Source organism: Amblyomma americanum, chromosome 1, assembly GCF_052857255.1.
Source record: "Amblyomma americanum isolate KBUSLIRL-KWMA chromosome 1, ASM5285725v1, whole genome shotgun sequence".
Classification (NCBI taxonomy): domain Eukaryota; kingdom Metazoa; phylum Arthropoda; class Arachnida; order Ixodida; family Ixodidae; genus Amblyomma; species Amblyomma americanum.
In genome coordinates, this window is record NC_135497.1 from 548339509 (window position 1) to 548357875 (window position 18367).

General features: G+C 48.7%; 1 protein-coding gene across 2 annotated transcripts; it reads left to right on the forward strand.

Annotated features, from left to right (window-relative positions):
- The first annotated feature begins 2015 nt into the window (after positions 1-2015).
- On the forward strand, positions 2016-12729 carry LOC144108139 (uncharacterized). 2 transcript variants are annotated; one of them, XM_077641427.1, is made up of 4 exons: positions 2016-2276; positions 2355-2777; positions 10545-10760; positions 12135-12729. In XM_077641427.1, coding segments are annotated over exons 1-4 (1041 nt in total). In that variant the 5' UTR covers positions 2016-2275; the 3' UTR covers positions 12536-12729. The 2 variants fall into 2 exon arrangements, with proteins under 2 accessions (XP_077497553.1, XP_077497546.1); XM_077641420.1 differs by having other exon boundaries at positions 2016-2272.
- The last annotated feature ends 5638 nt before the right edge of the window (positions 12730-18367 follow it).

Below are 18367 nucleotides of genomic sequence, written 5' to 3' on the forward strand. Positions count from 1 at the left end.
CCTCACAGTACGGGTACGACGGATACGTCGAAATGCACACCTCACACAAGCCTCGGTGGGTGGAGCAAGTACTAAACTTAAAAGACGGTTCGTTGCGTTCGTCGGAATGGATTAGGCTCTTCGAAAAGTTGATGATTCGGCGGTGGGGACGGAGAAGGCGCTAGATGATAGAGGCGAGGAAGACGAGGAAATATATTTGCATGCATATACAATGGAGACCACTTCAAGTTACATAAGCAGTGACACATACGAATTGAGCGATCCGTAACTTAAAAGAACTTATGTCACACACAGAAACAACACCCGAACACCTTACTTACCGATCGGAGGTCTCGGTTAGAGCCCAGGTATTTTTGAAGTACGTGCTAAGCACGGAGCCTCTAACTTGACTGCTGTACAGTGCATTTTCTTGTATTTTTATACGTTTCGCGAATAAAGAAATTAGGGCGGGTATGTTTGAAGGCCCGCCCCAAACTTCGGTAACCAATGAAGCTTTAATACAAGGTAGCCACAGCCCCTGAAGGTTGGACACAACCTCGAGCCCATGCAGGCCTTGGTTAAAACAAAGTAAGAAGCACACCGAGAAAGCATTCCGAACACCCACTCCCCGCGGCAGTCCTCGGCCTTATTGCGTGACGCCCTTTCCCTTTTCCCATTTCACCACCACACCTGCGTGCCACTTCTCCAAGGATGACGAGTTCTTCTAGCCAGGAAGTGTCGAATGGCGGAGGCAGGCCCTTCGGTGCCGCCACGAATGCCTGCAAACGAAACCCTCGCGAAACCCCAGCGGATGCCCGCGGTGAACAACGCTAGGAGTCCTCGGCCGCCGTAGCGACGCTGTTAAACCGGAAAATGACTTCCGCGCTTTTGTATATGCTCGCAGAGGACGCTTGGGCGGTGAGCTCCGAAAACGTGGAGGGTAGAGCGGAGGCGTACAATATCTCAAGCTAAATTAATTACAAAGGCTCTAATGAAGCGCGACCTTACACATGTTGTGACTGAACCTGTCCGGAGACTATTCCTAGCAGAAGAAAACCTATACGGCGCCGCGCGCTCCCTTGAACCCCGCGTGGTGGCGATCTGGCGGCCTTGCGCGCTGAGAAGTCTTGCTTCGCAGTTTACGCCTCCGTGTCGCCCTCACCTTAGCGGTCATCTGATCGAGTCCGGCATAGCACCATGTGACTTCGGTGACTCCTGCCCCTTCTGTCCCGCCCACTTGCTCTGGGCCTTGCTCTGGACGTGCCTGTCTTTGCACGCCATGCGGCAGAAATACCAGCTCCGATGCGGACCGCCCCAGGTCGACAACCTGATGAAGACGACTGGATATTTGGGCCGCACCACCGGATCTTCTTGGACTTGCTTCAGGGATCCGGCGTGTATCTGCACGTGCGGATAATTTATGCAACCAGGCAAGCTGGCGCAGTACAACAAAAAAATATTCAATTACCCGCCCAAATCAAGAAACGCGCATGCTCTCTCTCCTCTTCCACTCAGACAGACCAGCTTTGCAACATAATGTGTGCGCGTCGTCATAAGACGGCAAGCAGGTGAGGCTTGACGCGACCTTGTTCAGAGAAGCAGCACCAGTTAGCGCTCGTGCTTCTCAGTCCGTACCGCGCTCAACTCTTCGATTGCCTGAACTGTGCGCCGCGTAGAGCGAGTGAGCTGCCATTGCTATGCAGGCGAGCTTGGAAGAAGACGAAAATAACATAAACCGGGCAATGCATTCTTGAAACAGAATCTCACCGACTGCCTTGCTAAGTGTTCCAACCTTTTCTTTTCTATGAATTATTACATTTTGACTAAATCATTAATATTTAATCCCTCTCTTTATTATTATTCTTAAAATTTTAAAATCAAAACACACATCCCTTTTCTGTTCATGACAAAAATTCACCGGTGTTGCGCTACCACGTGCTTTTCCTTTTTGTTAACTGCGTTCAGGTGAATAGCCACCCCATTCTTGGCCGATCCCCCAGTGTGGGTATGTGCCATCTTTTGATAGGCTAACAACAACAACAACTTCTATCCAGCGCCAGTGCATCTGTAAATCTTTTTTCACCAGCGCCTTCTTTCAGCATCTACATTTATTAAGTTGCTTCATTTTAGCCGCAGCCGCGCGACACGATTGCGACGGAACGTGCTGTGGCCTTCGAAGGAAGAAGATGCCATCTTGCGCAGCCGGAGGGGAAGCTTCGTCATAGCTGCAGGTAGCATCGCAGACCGTCCGCACAGCGAAGGCTTCACTCGCCCTGCTGTTTCAAGGGAGGCAGTGAGTAAGGCAGGCGGCAGCCGTACTGAGCGATCGCGTCTCTGTGTGCACTGACGCCACCGTCGATGGCTCGCCAACGCAGTGCTGCCTCGTGAACCGGGGCCTCTCCGTGGGGGAGAGGAGGTGCAGCCTGGGGAGGACTCCGCTGCATGTGCCGCTTGGCGCGACCGGGGAGACCAGCCGTGCTCCTGCTGCTGCTGCTCGGGCGCATGCCTCTGGCGGCAGCAGCAGAACCCGCAGACAAGCGGCGGCCCGCCCGTTGTGCACGACAACATGGTGGGGCCCTTCGAGCGTGGCACCGGCGTCCCCGACGACCTTCACGGGCTAAACTTCAAGCCTGCCAGCTACGGCAGCGTGCCGACACAGGACCCCAAGGCGCCGCGCGGCGGCGACGGCCCAACGTGTGACGCCGTCACGGTGGTGGAGCACTGCCCCTGCGGCGACCACCGAGGAGTCGACGACATGCATAAGCACAGCGACGACGCCACGGGCACAGCGGCGGCAGGTGAGCCGGGTGTCCACGGGGCGTGCATCCCAGCTTCACTCACCGGTGAGGTTGGCGCAGTTTTGAGCATGCCTAGTCCGCCTACGACCACCTGCGAATGCGGCGGAGGAGGAGGCAGGGCAGACACGCCCGTGGCACATCTAAGCAAGCCTTTACAGGAAAACCAGACGAAAGTGTATAGATGCTGTGTAGGCGGCGGTGGCCTGCCGAGCGGATAAAGACGACGCGTATAGGACAGGAAAGAAGTTTATTTACATAGAACACTATGTACATATACTAAGGAAGACAACAGTCACCGAAGCCAAGGGGCATAGGGGAAAGTTATCATTTTTTCATCAATTTGTGATGATCAGTGGGAGTTGAGTAGTCTATTATTCATTCGCTGAAAGATAATTGATGAGCAGAAGCAAAAGCAACTATGCATATGCCGCCGGTGGGATCCAAGCCCACGACCTCCGAATTTCGCGCCCGGTGCTCTACCAGCCGAGCAACGGCGGCGGCTGTTCCATCGTCTATTTCCGGGGGTATGTTCATGCGCCTGTAACCTAACATTGAGAGTGCTCATCAGGGCCACCCTCGTCCATAGCGGCGGACGTAGTGCGTTCTGTATTACCGCAAGTGTCACGTGGGAGATGATCAAACGGTGAGGGCGGAAGCTGTGCGAGAAACTTCTTACGCTATCAAGACTTCCAGAACAGAGACCCTCGGCAAGCTACTGAGCGGACAATGGAAGAGGAATGAGGCGCTCATTACGATCGACATACCTGCGAAGGACGCCAGCAGTCAACAAAACGAATGAGCGCGTATATGTATATAGGGTGTTTCACCTACGAATTTCCAGAGTTTTTAAAAATTGGCTTTTGTGTTAGAAGATAGCTTTTTTCATCATAGCATTGTCAGCGGTGTAGTGCATCGAAATGCAGAGAAGGCGTCCTAACTAGCAGGCTGCTTAATTAGTATTCAATTGTTACCTTTTTACCTACTAGTTTTAGGCTCCTGTTAGGCCACCATAATATGCATTTTTTTAGAATTTCGAAAACGGAGTTAGCCTTAATGTTGTGTCTCAACAAATTTTCGCTATTTCAACGAGTTACGTGCACTGGAGAGGTTGTTTTGCCTGTAAGCTTCGCGAAAGCGGATGCATTTAGGCGCGATATAGCCAAAATTTTTGGGCCACAGCGCCGAGGGTAACCGCGTTTTCGAATTTTCTAAAAATTGATATGGATATTACTTATGGTGAGCTACACGCCTCTCAATAATTAAGGAGCGTAACAGTAATAGTTAAACTGTTAACTATTCAATATTCCTTAACCAGCCTGCTAATTAGCACTCCTTAAATGTATTATGATGTACTACATCGATGACAATGCTATGCCAAAACTCAAAAACAAAAAAAACTCTAACTCTTCAAGCGAATTCTTAAAAATTGTGTAATATCTTAGGTGACACACCCTTTGTATAACATAGACATGGTGACGTAAAACATATTTGTGAGGCTAAGTTATACAAGTAGGTGCACTGAAAAAGAAACTTAAACCAAAACTTAGCGAGCAACAGTAGGGGTGCAGTTTTTTTTATCACTGAAGAAAGTGATATGAAAACATTTTTACAACCTTCACGGGAGGTCGGAACTTAAAAGTTAAGTTGTTCATCACTGAATGCTAATGTGATGACGTCTCTCTAATTTGAACACCCGTACCTTGACACATCTTTGTATTGTTAGGCTACTTTACATGAAGCTGGCAGGAGCGTATCGATTCAGTCGTCGGTCTGAGAGAGGTCATGCCAATTCGACTACTGCGCGTTTTGTGGATAAAATACTTTTCGAGTCAAGCCAGTCACGCCGCGTTCTAGTAGGCACGGCGGCACTTGTGAGCATGCCCCTGCTCCTGCTGTTTACCAGCCAGATAATCTTTTCAGCCGTGTAATCTGCACAGTGATCAGCGAGCCAAGACATCCGCGGCCGACCCGACTAGAACCTTCCCTTGCACTCCCCGATTCGACTCGTCGGCGTTTACATGAACAGAGTAATCGATTTTCTTCCCGACAGAGAACCTCAACTTTGCCCTCTCGGTTTTAAAATGAACTCGACGAGTCGACAGAATCGGTACGACTCGGCCTGTTGGGCTGAGTCGTGCCGAAGTAGGTTGACTGAGTGCGACCCGACCTTTGTGGGGTCGGTGGAAGGGAAGAGGAGAAAGTGGTCTTGTACTGGTGCTCGCGATCCTGGACGCCTCCTTTCAGAGCTCGCGTTGCAGTGCTCTGCGCTGACCATCGCCGCTGTTACCCGGATGGCGTTTACGTAAACGCGCGGTCGGCGAGTAGGGCTGACGTCTGACTCGACTCGCTCCTGTCGTGTTCACGTGAACATCGCTTTTCGCCGCGAACGTCAGCTGACATCGGCACCCTTACGAGGGCAATCCTTTCTGTAGTGCCTGCGGGCCTTGAAAGTATGCATAAATAAATAATTAAATAAATAAATAAATAAATAAAAAGTAAATAAATAAATAAACCCTCATGAGGGTCTTCTCAGCCCCACCTCATGAGGGATTAAGTCGGTGAGGTGAGGGAGGAAAAGGTGCACGGATTGGGGTGACAGTGCGTAACAAAATTGGCGCTTATCCTGGTTTAAGTTTACCGTGCGGGGCAAAGCAGATTCTAGAGCAGGCATGGACGCAGGGACGAGGACGGGATAAAAACAACTAAACAAGTATAGTTTAACGGCAAGAGTAGCAGGGGTACAAACGCCTTCCTTTTTATTATTATTTTATTTAGAAATACTGCAGACAGCTAGTGCTGCCCAAGCAGGAGGGCATTACAATGCTTCGATAACAACTATTCAACTTTTTCCTCGTCAGAACATTAAACAATAGAGGGAGGGAGACAGTTCCACCTTTCAATCGTATGGGGAAGAACGATTTTTGAAATACTGTTGTGCGTGCAAAATATGGCATTATTATTGCAGAATGATTCAGTCTCACGGACCTGAGCGCTGGGAAAAAAAAACATAATTGTCACTTGATAGGCGAATTTTGTTATAGTACAATAAATAAATAAACTTCAGTCTGGCAATCTGTCGCTGTATGGAGTGCTTCTAGTTTAATCTTGTTTAACATGTTGGTGACTGAGGAGGACATTTTATAATAGGATAAGATAAATCTGGCAGCGTGACGATCAGAGCGCTCTACCTTAATATCTTTAGTGAAATAAGGGTCCTACACAACGAATCCATACTCGAGAACTGGGCGAACAAGTGTACAATATGCTTCATTCATTACATTTGACGGGGCACTCTTTACTTTTCTGCGCAAGGAACAGAGTTTAGCAAATGCTTTGGAAGAAATGTTATTAATGTACTCGGCCCAACTAAGATTATTTTTAATTGTTAAGCCTAAGTACTTCACAGGCGAGACTGAATGAATATGCTGATAGCCAATGTCGTACGAATGGGACGTTTTTTTTTTATTGTGATTGACATAGAGACTGTTTTCTGAAAATTAATTTGCATCCCACGCCGTTCGCACCAGTCCCCTAGGTTGCAGATGTTCTCACTGAGTAGGTTCTGGCTGTGATTATCATTAACAACTCTGTAGATTAGACAGTCGTTTGCAAATAGTTTAACAACAGATTCATCAATCGTGAATGTCGTAGCTTCACCTGATTTGATTCGGGTGTTCGAAATTACTATTGCCTCTTTGATTTTGTTAGCAGCCATTTTGTAAGGTAAATTGATCACTATTCTTCACGGTTGTACAAATATGTCTCTATTATTTTTGTTCGGATTCTTGAGGAGTTGACTATACTGTTAGACTGCTTCTTCTACCTTGCTTTGTAGATGTCCCTAATAATTTCCCATCTATTTTGGAATCATCTTCTGTGTGCGTTCACCCTTTTCCACTCTCTTTATATTTGCGGGCTCCACCAAAAATTGGTTCTTTCTGTTTTGTTAGCTGTTACCTTCGAATGTCTTTGGATAAGATTGTTATTATTATATAAGGCGTTGACTATATGTTCAAGTTGATTAACTGCGGCACTGTTGGCTTCAGCTGTATCCTTTAAACACGCACAGTTTTCTCGCTCTTTAAGAACTTTAAGCTCTCCCTTGTGTGTAAGCTTCCTTACTTTTGCCTCTGGTTGATCGAAAAGCTTAATACTTAAATACCTGTGGTCGCCATTTGTAAATTCATCTAGAACCTCCCATTAGACCAAATAAGACGTCAGCTGTGGAGAAAATATTGTCAAGTCAATCCCGCGTCGTCCATGCTGGACTCGAACGTAGGAAAAGTGTTGGGATGATTTAATAATTCCAAGTTCCGGCACTGATAAAATTTTCTATTTCAATTCCCTTGCCGTCGGTCTTATTTCTACCACAAGCTGAATTCTTGGCGTTGAAATCTCCTCCAGCAAATATGAAGCCATCGCTGTTATAAAATATTCTCTATATTTCTGTTAGTAAAGGTTCTAGGCTTTGTGTGGGAAGACAGTAGCAAATAATGCATACGATGCTTCTTCCTTCCCAACTAAGTCTTACTGCAGTGATATTATGGATAGCTTATAAGGAGAATTACTATTGCTGTACTTGGTTGACCCGGAACCGCTATTATTTTATCTTTAATTCATCATCATCATCACCACCATCAGCCTGACTACGCCTACTGCAGGGTAGTAAATGCCTCTCCCATTTCTCTCCAATTAGCCCTGTTCCTGAAGAAGAGACCGGTCTTGTTTTAGCTGCTTTCAGGGCGTACTTCAGGGCGTACTTCATGCCTGCAAAAGGGTTGAGCACATACTCCACCTTCACTGGCTGCAGTCTCAAAAAAGCCCGAACATAGAACAAATCCGCCCACAAAAATATATTAGAACATTCGCTGTTTTGCCTTTTGTCGTAGCACGCAATGTACGATACCATGATATAACCTCACACACATGAAATGCGAAATGCAAAAGCTTATCAGTGCTCGCGAGAAGAGGATTTCATAAGGACTTTAATACTGTTCTGTCTTCGTCATGCTAGAGTGCTGCGGGTGCGCCGAACACTTCCATTCCTTCTTTCCGCTCCCACTTCCGTTTACACATCAGGGGATAAAAGCCATCACACGCCCCAAATACACGTCTTCTATGTTCGAGCTGTCAGTGCCTAGTAACGGTCCTGGCCGCAGGCCGTGGCTATGCAACACTGGCGACGAGGATGGGATATTCCACAGTCGGTGAAAGTAGACCCGGAATCGGCATCCGCGAAGGCAGCCTCACAGACGACAAGCATGACTCATCATATGCTACCTGCATTCAACGAAGATACAGATAAGTGGAAGCCGTATCTCATTAAAGCAGATGCCTACATTGAAGCTAACGAAATCACCGATTCGGCCAAGAAGAGAGCACTGCTCGTGGCAGCATTGAGCACACAAACCGTGGAAGTATTAGCCGTCAAGGTCGCACTGCGAGCCCCAAAAGCTTTGAGCTTCGAGCAAGAGCTCGAGGTGCTGAGCGAGTACTATGACCCGAAGGGACATGAAATAGCTGAGAGTTTCAAGTTTTTTAATCGCTCCCAGATGGAAGGGGAATATGTCACGTAGTTCTTGGTGGAAATACGGCACATAGCCGATGACTGCAATTTTGGCAACGCCCTGGAGCGGATGCTCAGGGATCGTATTGTGTGCGGTGTTCGGTCGAGGGCCCTACAGAAACTATTACTTGGAAAGGCCGACATCACGATAGCGGAGGCTGAAGCGCTCGCAATTTCGGTTGAAACTGCTGAAAATGACGCTTTGAAAATGTCATCAGAGCCAAAGGCTCTATTGAAATTGCATGCAGCTCGAAAAACGCCCTCCGGGGAATACAGAAAGGCTGAAGAGCATCTGTAATGCGGAAGGTATGGCAGCTCGAAACACGACGATGTCAGTTGCGGATGAGCAAGTGCGTTGTTGTCGCTGTAGGCGGCGGGGACACCTTGCTAGGAAATGTTAAAGCCACCCTAACCGCTGAAGGTTAGCTGCCAGAGCGATGCAAACAGTTGCACTGGGAATAACGGAAACCACGCCAATGGACGATGGCAGTGACGAAGTCCACGTTAGGAAATGGTTTCGGAGCGTAAAAATCTTCTCGAGCCACCAATACGCCACTCATTTATATGGAGCGGCGTTCAATTAGCAATGGAAGTCGACACCTGGTCGCCAGTATGTCATTTCTAAGGAACAGTACAGGAAGCATCAAAACCATTGGCCTGCCTAGAAGCCGTCACGTGTGAAGTTGTGCTACGCAGTGCGGTTTGCGATGCTAGGTGATCTGACATTACGTGTCGGCTTCAGAGACGTGCTCGTGGACTGTCCCCTCATGGTGTTCGACTGCGAAGGGCCAAGCCTATGCGGAAGGGACCTGCTGACGCTGCAGGACAACGCTGGCGCTCCGGTGCTACATTTGACTCCGGCCTGCGGAGCCACAGAAACCAGCGAAACGGACACCTGCAAGATTAAATCCATTTTCTCAGACTACCAGGACGTCTTCACCACGGAGCTCGGCCTAATGAAGGGTCCTCCAGCGAGCCTGCGCCTCAAAGATGAAGCAATACCAAAGTTTTGTAAGGCGAGACCCTTCCTTATGCCCTACGCGACAAGGTAGCTTTGGTGCTAGACCGACTCGTTTCCCTTGGCGTCTTATCGCCAGTCAGCCATTAGGATTAGGCAACGTTATAGCGCCGGTGCTAAAGAAAGATGGATCGGTACGGATTTGTGGCAATGTTAAAGCTACATTGAACCCTGTTTGCGCAATCGAAATATATCCTATTCGTGTAATCGAGGATATGTTCGCAGTTTTAAGTGGCAGTGAATGATTCAGCACCCTCGACTTGCGAGACGCTTGCAGTCAGGTACCTCGAAGTCGCACGCAAACTCTGCGTCATCAATACCCAAAACGGCTTATTTTGCTATAATTGACTTCCGTTCGGAATATCGACTGCGCCGTCGATTTCGCACAGAAAAATCGACACGATTATCAGTGGTCTACCCGGCGTGCAAGCCTACATTGATGATGTAATCGTATCCGAGAAGAAAGGCGATAACGGAGAGCGATTGAAAGTCGTCTTAGAGCGTTTTCGGGATCATGGAGTGAAGTTACGGTATGACAAATGCAAATTTCGACAACCAGCTGTTATATACCTCGGACATCACATTGAAGGCGAATGCCTCTATTCAATCGAAAGCAACGTGAAAGCTATTATGCACACACCTTTTCCACGGAGCGTGACCGAACGGCGGTCATTTATCGGAATGTTGACGTTCGACGCGAAATTTTTTCCAAACATGTCAACGTACCTAGCACCGCTGTATCAATTAACTATTGGGGAAAAACGCTCGGTGGCAATGGAAAGCACCGCAAAAAGTTGCCATCAAGGAATCCACGTCATCGTCATGATTCCCATGTAATTCATTGTTAACCGCTGTTATTGCGCCCTCTCCTCATGTAATGTCCCGTCAGGGACCCTTGAGGTTCAAATAAATAAAATAAAATAAAAGTTTGATGCAGCGAAAGAACGTCTGAAAAATGCTCGAGTGCTTGTACATTTCGACTGTACAAATGAACTCAAGCTAGAGTGTGATGCGTCGTCGCTAGGGGTCGGAGCAGTTCCATTTCATTCTAGCAACAACGTACATAGACCTATTGGTTTTCGCTCAAGAACACTGACCGAAGCAGAGCGGAACTACTCCCAGTTAGAATGTGATGTGTTGGCGCTGATTTTCGGTGTAACAAAATTCCGGGACTATCTTCTAGGTCGTGAATTTACGTTGGTCACGGATGATCAACCTCTCGTCAGCCCTCTGAGACCTGACCGCCAGACACCGACTATGACGGCTGCGCGAATTCAACGCTGGGCACTGTACCTCGGAGGCTACAATTACAAGCTTCAGTATGTTCCTGGGAAACAACTACTCAACTCGGATGCTCTCAGCAGACTGACACAGCAGACCACCAGAGACAGAGGTGAAGGTGAGCCCCCGGAGTACGTCCTCCCACTCAAAAGCTTAGATGAAGGTGTGGTCTCAACGCGTGAACTGAAGAATCTAACGAATGTCGACTCGAAATTGCTTAAGAGAGAGAGAGATCACTTTATTTGCACCCGTCAAAGAGTATGGGTGATCGGGTGAGACGCAGCTCCCCCTTTCACCTTCACCGTATGCCTCCCCCCTAGACGTCGGCCGGAATCAGTTGACTTCCGGCGGCGGCCTGGGCTTGACCGATGACATGTTTCTGGACTTGTCCTTCCTGGCTATGGAAGAAGGAACCCCATGACTCTTTGTTTCCATGTAGACCATTTAGCGCTGGTCAAGACCACAGCATGTGATTTAGGGTCGCTATGCTTTCAGTTTTTGCATTTGGAAGAGTGCACCTCAGGATGCCATTTGTGTAGGACATACAGGTTTGGAAAGGTACCCGTCTGCAGTTTTCGCCAGATTACTTCTTCCTTCTTTGTGAGAGATGTACGGGGGGGGGGGGGGGGGGGCAGGGTTCTCCTCCCCATTCTGTAGTGTTCTAGAATTTCACTGTATCGTAAGGTTCAACATTGCGTGTCGCGCGGTTGGCCACCAAGCAGGGCAAACATAAAGCCCGATTTAGCACTTTATTATGAGCGTAGACTAGAACTGTCCTTGGCCCATGACCTCGTATACTGGGGCAATCGCGTCGTCATACACAGTGACGCCAGATAGCGCTACCTGCAACTTCTTCACGAAACCCACAAAGGATCATCGGCTATGAAAGCCATGGCACGCTCCCTATTTTGGTGGCCAGGTCTTGACCGCGACTTAGAGTAGCGCGCGGCCAATTGTGGAAATTGAATAGCAAATTTACTTATGCCACCGGCTGCATCTCCCCTAGAATGTCGGAAGACTGAAGAACGGTGGTATTGGATCCAAATCGACTTCGCAGGACCCGTAACTGGGAAGATGATCCTGGTTGTAGTGGACGCGCACTCCAAATGGATCAAAGCGATTCCTGTGAAGCATGCAAACGTAGAAAGCACAATAAAGGCTCTGAGGAGCATGTTTGCCCGCTTTGGTGTGCCACGTACAACGGCACACACTTCAAGAGTAAGGCATTTTCCACATTTACAGCAAAAAACATTACGAACCTGTGCACAGCACCTTTTCACACACAGTCAAACTGCAGCTGCTGAAAGGGCGGAGCGAACGATAAAGGATGGTATTCAGAAAATAAAGGGTGGCGATCTCGACGAGAAATTGGTACGGCTGCTGTTCAATTATAGACGAACACCTGTGAAGACTGGGAAATCACCTTCAGAGATGCTCCTCGGGTATCAAATAAGATCGCGTCTAGACACCTGCTTCCCTGTGAATGTTGCAGGTCCAACTGAGGGGAGCCACGACTGGACACGGCCGCCAGACAGCAGCTTGTACGTCCGCAATTACGGACAGGGAGAGAAGTGGATCCCTGGTCATGTCAAATCGGCGACAGGAGCACGGATGGTAACCGTAGAGCCTCCCACTGCAATCGTCAAGCGGCAAGTCGATCAGGTGCGCCGCCGCTCGGATTCATCACCAAGGTTTCCGGTCACCGATACGACTGCTCGTGGTCCAGGGCCCAGCCAGACGAAAGGACCCTGCACGGCGGCCAATGTAACCACTCCCTTGGAAGCGGCCGCCCCAGAATATTCTCCTGATACAGCCCAAATTGCGGGCAATAACATTCAACCTCGCACCTCTCTTCTCCCACCTACCTTGAGTCCGGCCGAAGCTTCGCAGTAAGTCCTGCGCCGGTCAACGAGGCAGCGGAAGCCAGTGCAACGGTTCCATTTTGGAGGAGAGGGTAGAGTTGTCTTCGTCATGCTAGAGTGCTGTGCGTGCGCCGAACACTTCAATTCCTTCTTTCCGCTACCACTTCCCTTCACACTTCAGGTGATAAAAGCCATCGCACGCCCCAAATAAACGTCTTCTATGTCCGAGCTGTCTGTGACTTTCCAGGCCGTGGCTAAGCAACAAATACATTGTATGGTTAGTCTGATTTGGCATGTTTGCATTTTCCTGCAACACCTGCCTTGCAACCGCTCGTTGCTAGGACCAGGTGCCTGGTCTATATGACAGCTGTGTAAGAAAGAGGAACCGATAAAACTTTTCGAAGGCGCCGAGACGCATGTTCGCGCGATGCACCTGGCCGACACTTCGCGCCAGTTTCCGCTAAATTTTCTTTCAAATCGTGAACAAGGCGTGGTTAAGAAACCTTCATGCTTTAAGCCAGGTTACCTCCTTCAAGAAAACTTGTCAGTCCAAAAGCTGTCAGAACCATGTTTCTATGTGTCTTGGGAAGAGGCAGTCATTCGAGGAAGATTCGTGGAGGCCACGGCAACTTGCAGGCTTCAAAGCAGTCGCTCGACAAATGTCTGCGCTCTGTTGCTTCGAGCATCTCGGGCATACGATGGAATTGTTGCAGACTCTGCTCACGTGACCCATCCCCATGCACCTCCTGCACTGTAGCGGCTTCGGAACGATAGGCCGAACTTACTGTCGAAAATGCCCAAGCTTCAAGTGTAATGGTATACATTCAACCTCGAAGGTCAGCTTGATGCATTTATACCTGGCAAGGAACATAGGTAAATCGGCGTCACATATGGCACTGTCACCGTTGCAGATTACGCCAGACGTAGTGCCGCTGCCTTGGAGTGGGCGTACATACTATTGTCGAGTTTGGCGATGGCGATCAATATTTCTAGGACGTCCCACCCCTTGGCAACAATGGCAATAACACTTTTATAGGGTTTTATTCTCACGTCTTCGACCCCTCCCTGTACGAGGCTTTCCAGATATATAGAGGTGCCTGACTGTTCTGAACGTTTAGGAGGACGGGTTGTTCATGTGTCACAAGCGAGACTGTTTGCGCCGGGGCACTTCGCGCCCACTTCACCTTTGACGGGCTTCATTAGGACGACTTGGATTGTCTGCGCCGTCTTCGCTTGGCCTTTCATAACGACCGCTACGAACCCGGCATCCGTCGAGGAGTCATAACTTGGCACAGAGTACACCAGTGTCCTGGCTGCTAGAATACCTCATGTGGCAGATTCGCTTTCTCTGGAAGGCAGTTGCCGACCCACCAGGTTCTAAGGTAGGCCCAGCGGCCTCCACTTCCATCGCCGGGGCAAAAGGGAGCGGCGCCTCCTTGGTAATTTGCCCAAATACATTTAAAATGGTGTATCGAAGGCAGCGTTCTGATAAAAAACAACTTCGTCTTCCTCATACTGACATGAGCTACCCTGTGTAGGGGAATGAGAATAGTCTTAGTTGCAAACAATCGCTATTTCAAGGAGGGCTTGCTGTGATTGTGTGACCAGCGCCTTGTATTGTCTAGTACAGCGAATGTCTTAAATATAAAGGTTTCCGGAAACCCTCCAGCTAGTGTCACACCTGTAGCATAGTAGCAAGCGTAACTGATTCCCACCGGTGGGTGCAACAAGCACCTTGCTCTATCGAGCCCAAGTTGGATACGTGCAGGCTTGGTCGGGGTGGTTGCTGACACTTGCACGGCTCTTTGCGTTTATAAGGCGGGAGCTGGACTTTACTTTGCTTTACTTCCCACGAGTTAACCCTATCGGACGAGTTAACCACGTCCTATCCTGTACGGCACCCATAAAATAAGTACGTATATCTGCGCAAGAGACGCATATATACAGTACGCTGTACTTGACAGGACCGGGAAATATGCAGCGGAGTACCACGCATGTGGCACTGCGCCTCGCTATGCTGGGGAAAGCGCCACCACGGTGCTTTTATTTTTCCAGCATTCTGCCTGCAGCGCATACATGTTCATTAATTGATTACTGTCTGCCCATGTTGTTGCTGTTGGATCAGAAGCAATGGCACATGTTTGGTGGTTTAAACAGGAGAAAAAGTCATCCAGACTTATCTCAAGCTGCTCATAAATAAAAATTGAGCATTTTGGGGAAACGAAAAACAAATTTTTAGAGGTTTTAAGAAGATTGGAATGAGACCATGTATTGGTGTAGTATGGTCGCAACTTTCGCCTTTTTTTCCCCAGAGGCATAAGGATATGTGGGGGCTTTGAGTCTGCTTTGCGGAATTGTCCGCGCTGTACGTGCCTTTTAATGGTGTGCCACAAGTGATTAGTGTTGCAGTCACGTGGCAAGATAAGAAAACGGGACAATGAACAGTTGGCGCCATCTAGGTCCTTTTGCTACGGGAAGGTATACCAATTCATTATACGCCTCGCGATCATGTGACACAAGTGGGGACCATGGGATTACGTGCCGACGTTGTCACGTGCTCGCGCCATCATTGGGTCGCACTTTGGTCGGTGTTCCGGAATTTTTAACTACCCAGGAGAGTAACAGTGTTCTGAGTTCTTTGCGGGTATCTTTATAATTTTCGATTTCTTTTTGCCCGGTGGCTAAAAATTTATAAAATACTGCACTTTTTAATCCCAATGCAATAGGCAGAGACCCTTAAGACACAGTCGACGACGAAGTTGACAGCAGTGCGGACAGCGCGAGGTTGTGCGAAACCCGAGATTTATCGGATCTCTTGCATTCTCGCTGAGAAGAAGTTGATATGATTTGCAGATCATGTATGAGTCCGCGATATGCAACGAATTTACAGTCAGTGTCTCCATATCGCGTTCCTTCCATAATGCCTTCACTGTGCGACGATATGCCTGTCTCCGAATAGCGGGAGAACCGCGTGACGTGTCCTGAACCTTAGCAGCCTATCAACGAAGAGACCCCGCCAGTTGCCCGTATAGAGAATAACGTCAATCGAAACCCACAGTTAACTCTCTGCACGGAGCCGGACGTGTTAAGGAGCGACAGGCTCGGCTGCGCTGAATGCAGTACTCATGGCAGCATTCGCCGCAACTGAGCCATGCTGTTCCTCGAAATGTAGGCAAGGCCACAGTCAGGACCCTGTGATAGATGGAGCACGGACAAAGAAAGTGATTTCTAAGAACTTCGGCGACAGGCAAGAGGATGTCGACCAGACTGTCCTCACTATAGTCGTCGTCGCGCGCTATCTGATGTTGGGGCAGTGGTGTACATTGCGAGGAGGAGGAGGAGTGGTTTTAGTGAGCGCCGCCTGATGTCGCTACGTGCGCGCCAATCCAATAGAAGAAGAAAAGTAGCAAAAACGTACTTTGCTACTCGCTTAGCTGCGACTTCTGTCATTTCCATGCTCATAATTACTAATATACCCCATAGTACATGTCTCTAAAGCACCCTTTTAAGACAACACCGTATTCACTAGACGCGCCTTTGCTCATTCCAAATCATTTAGCTGGCGTGGTTTTGTGATGTAACCATGAGCGTTGTTAATCTGGACAAATGTGCGGGCCTTTGGCATTGGAACTGGACATCAGCGCCTTTGTTTCATGCGAGTGTGAAATGGCCACATGTCCCTTCCAAATACCTCTGGTGTTCCTCTTGACAAGTATAGAGATAACGATCACTTTTGGAAGGAGAAAATTCAAGAATTAACTGTCCACGCATGCGTACACAGAAATGGTCGGCAAAGGAACTGTCTATACTCGCGCGCGCGAACTTATGTATCGTATACTGGTTCAGAAAGTGTGCTATTTGTTGCAGGTCCTTTCGCGCTTTCGACTTAGCATTAAAAAGTTTCATCGTATCTTTGCAGTATTTGTTTGGCAGTCCTCGTGGGAGAGGACTAAACGTGATAAGTTATTTCTGCGCTTGAGAAAAGGGGTTCTTTCCCTGCCACACATGTACTTGAGGCAGGTGGTGTCAAGCTTTATGTTTCTTCAAGATACACACGGCCGTTTCCTGCGGACTTTTATTCAATTGAGGCTTTCTTCGGCTTTGCCAAACTCTGTTATTTCCACTGTAGATGGGATGTGATACAGTGCAAGTAGATTTTTGAAAGCAGTGATCTTTGCTTTCAGGTTTATAAATGCTCGGTTCAGTTTGTCACGCGTAAGAAACTGCTAAAAGACTTGATTGACTGTGTCTTCTCCAAGTCAATATATCGATATCTGTATGCACTGGAGGCCAAGGAGGAATTGTTTTCACAAGACGGTTGTGCCAGTGGGTGTGAAGACGTTTTTCTTCAAGTTGCACACTGGTGCGTAGCCGGTTAAAACATGGATGGAGGTGAAGGGACTGTTTTTACCACGGGGTGCTGACTGCTTGTTGTGTCACACACCAGAGTCAATAGAACACGTCTTTATTGATTGTTGGGATGCGCTGCTATTTTTGGACGTGCTCCAGCGTACTGTAAAGAAAGACTTACCCTTGACGTACGCCGTATGGGATACGATTCCTGGACGTTGAGGCGGATGTTTATAAATACGATGTAATTTTCCTTCTTGGCCTGCACAGCATTTGGCGACGCAGGATGGCTGTACGATACTGCGATGAAGATGCACGGTCTGTCCCAGATTACTTCAAAGAAAACATATTTAAGCTACGTGAAGTGTGCAAGGAGCTATGTTTTGGAGATGAAGTTATCGAGTTGATGGGAGAATTGTGTTCCTTGAAACCGTTTTGATCTTCTCACGTGAGTGAATCAAATGTCCGCTCTTGATGTTAGAGAGTTCAGCGCAGAACATGTGTTTGCGATCTATTGTAAACTGTCAAAACAGGCAATGAAGACAAAAAAAAGAGCTGGCGTGGCGGAGTGGTTAGCGTGCTCGTCTCGCACCCGTACGCCGACACTGGCTGTGTACCGCGAGTGCAAGAACAGCATCGGACCCGAAAAGATATTTGACAACGGCCTGGGTAGCACATTGCTGTTTGAGGCCCGTGCCGGAGCGCTGCGAACACAGCTGTACCGCCGTCGCTTCGATACAACACCAGAAGCACAGGCAGCACTATGCCGAGCATGTGGCGATGCGGAGGAGACCATCGAGCAGATGTCGTGCCACAGACTCCACCCGATGCCAACAGAGGGCACTACATTCCCACAGGTTCTCATGTTGTTTCACGGTCCTGCAGTGGACGACGAAGGAGACAGCTGCTAGGACGAAGGGGTGCTGCGAACCAAGCGTCAACTAACTCTTTGGTGGAGCCACTGGTGGAGCACTGTGTCTAACTGCGCGAAATTGCAGTCGGACGCGGGCGAGGTCGATGAGCGAATCCCCCGCCCCCCGACTTCCTTTGTATGTTTTTGTTTTTCTTCCCCTTGCGCGCTTTTTTTCTCTCCTGCGCTTTCATCTTCTCGGGGTTTTTAGGTTTTTCTTTGTCCGGGTGCCCAACCACGGCCGGTCTCGAGGGCGGCGCGTGTTCTCTCCCATACGGCCTTCACATCCGCCGCGGAAGCAATGTGAGTTTTTCGCAGGGAGTTATGCCGCCCGCCGCCGCTAGAGGCGCGACAACCCCACCGCTCGCAGGGTGCCGCGAGTGGCGTATTAAAAACCGAGCTGAACCCGCGAGGCTCCGCCATCTTTCCCCATGGATGCTGAAGAATACCTAGGTTCGGCTCGGTCGGGAACATCCCTAGCCGTCCCTGTTTTTTTGTGCCTGTTGTGTTTTGCATAACAATAAGCTTCCACAAACGTACCTAATTATAAAATTTAAACCTTATTTCCACCTTATTTCAACATTTAGTTATTTCTTTAGATTA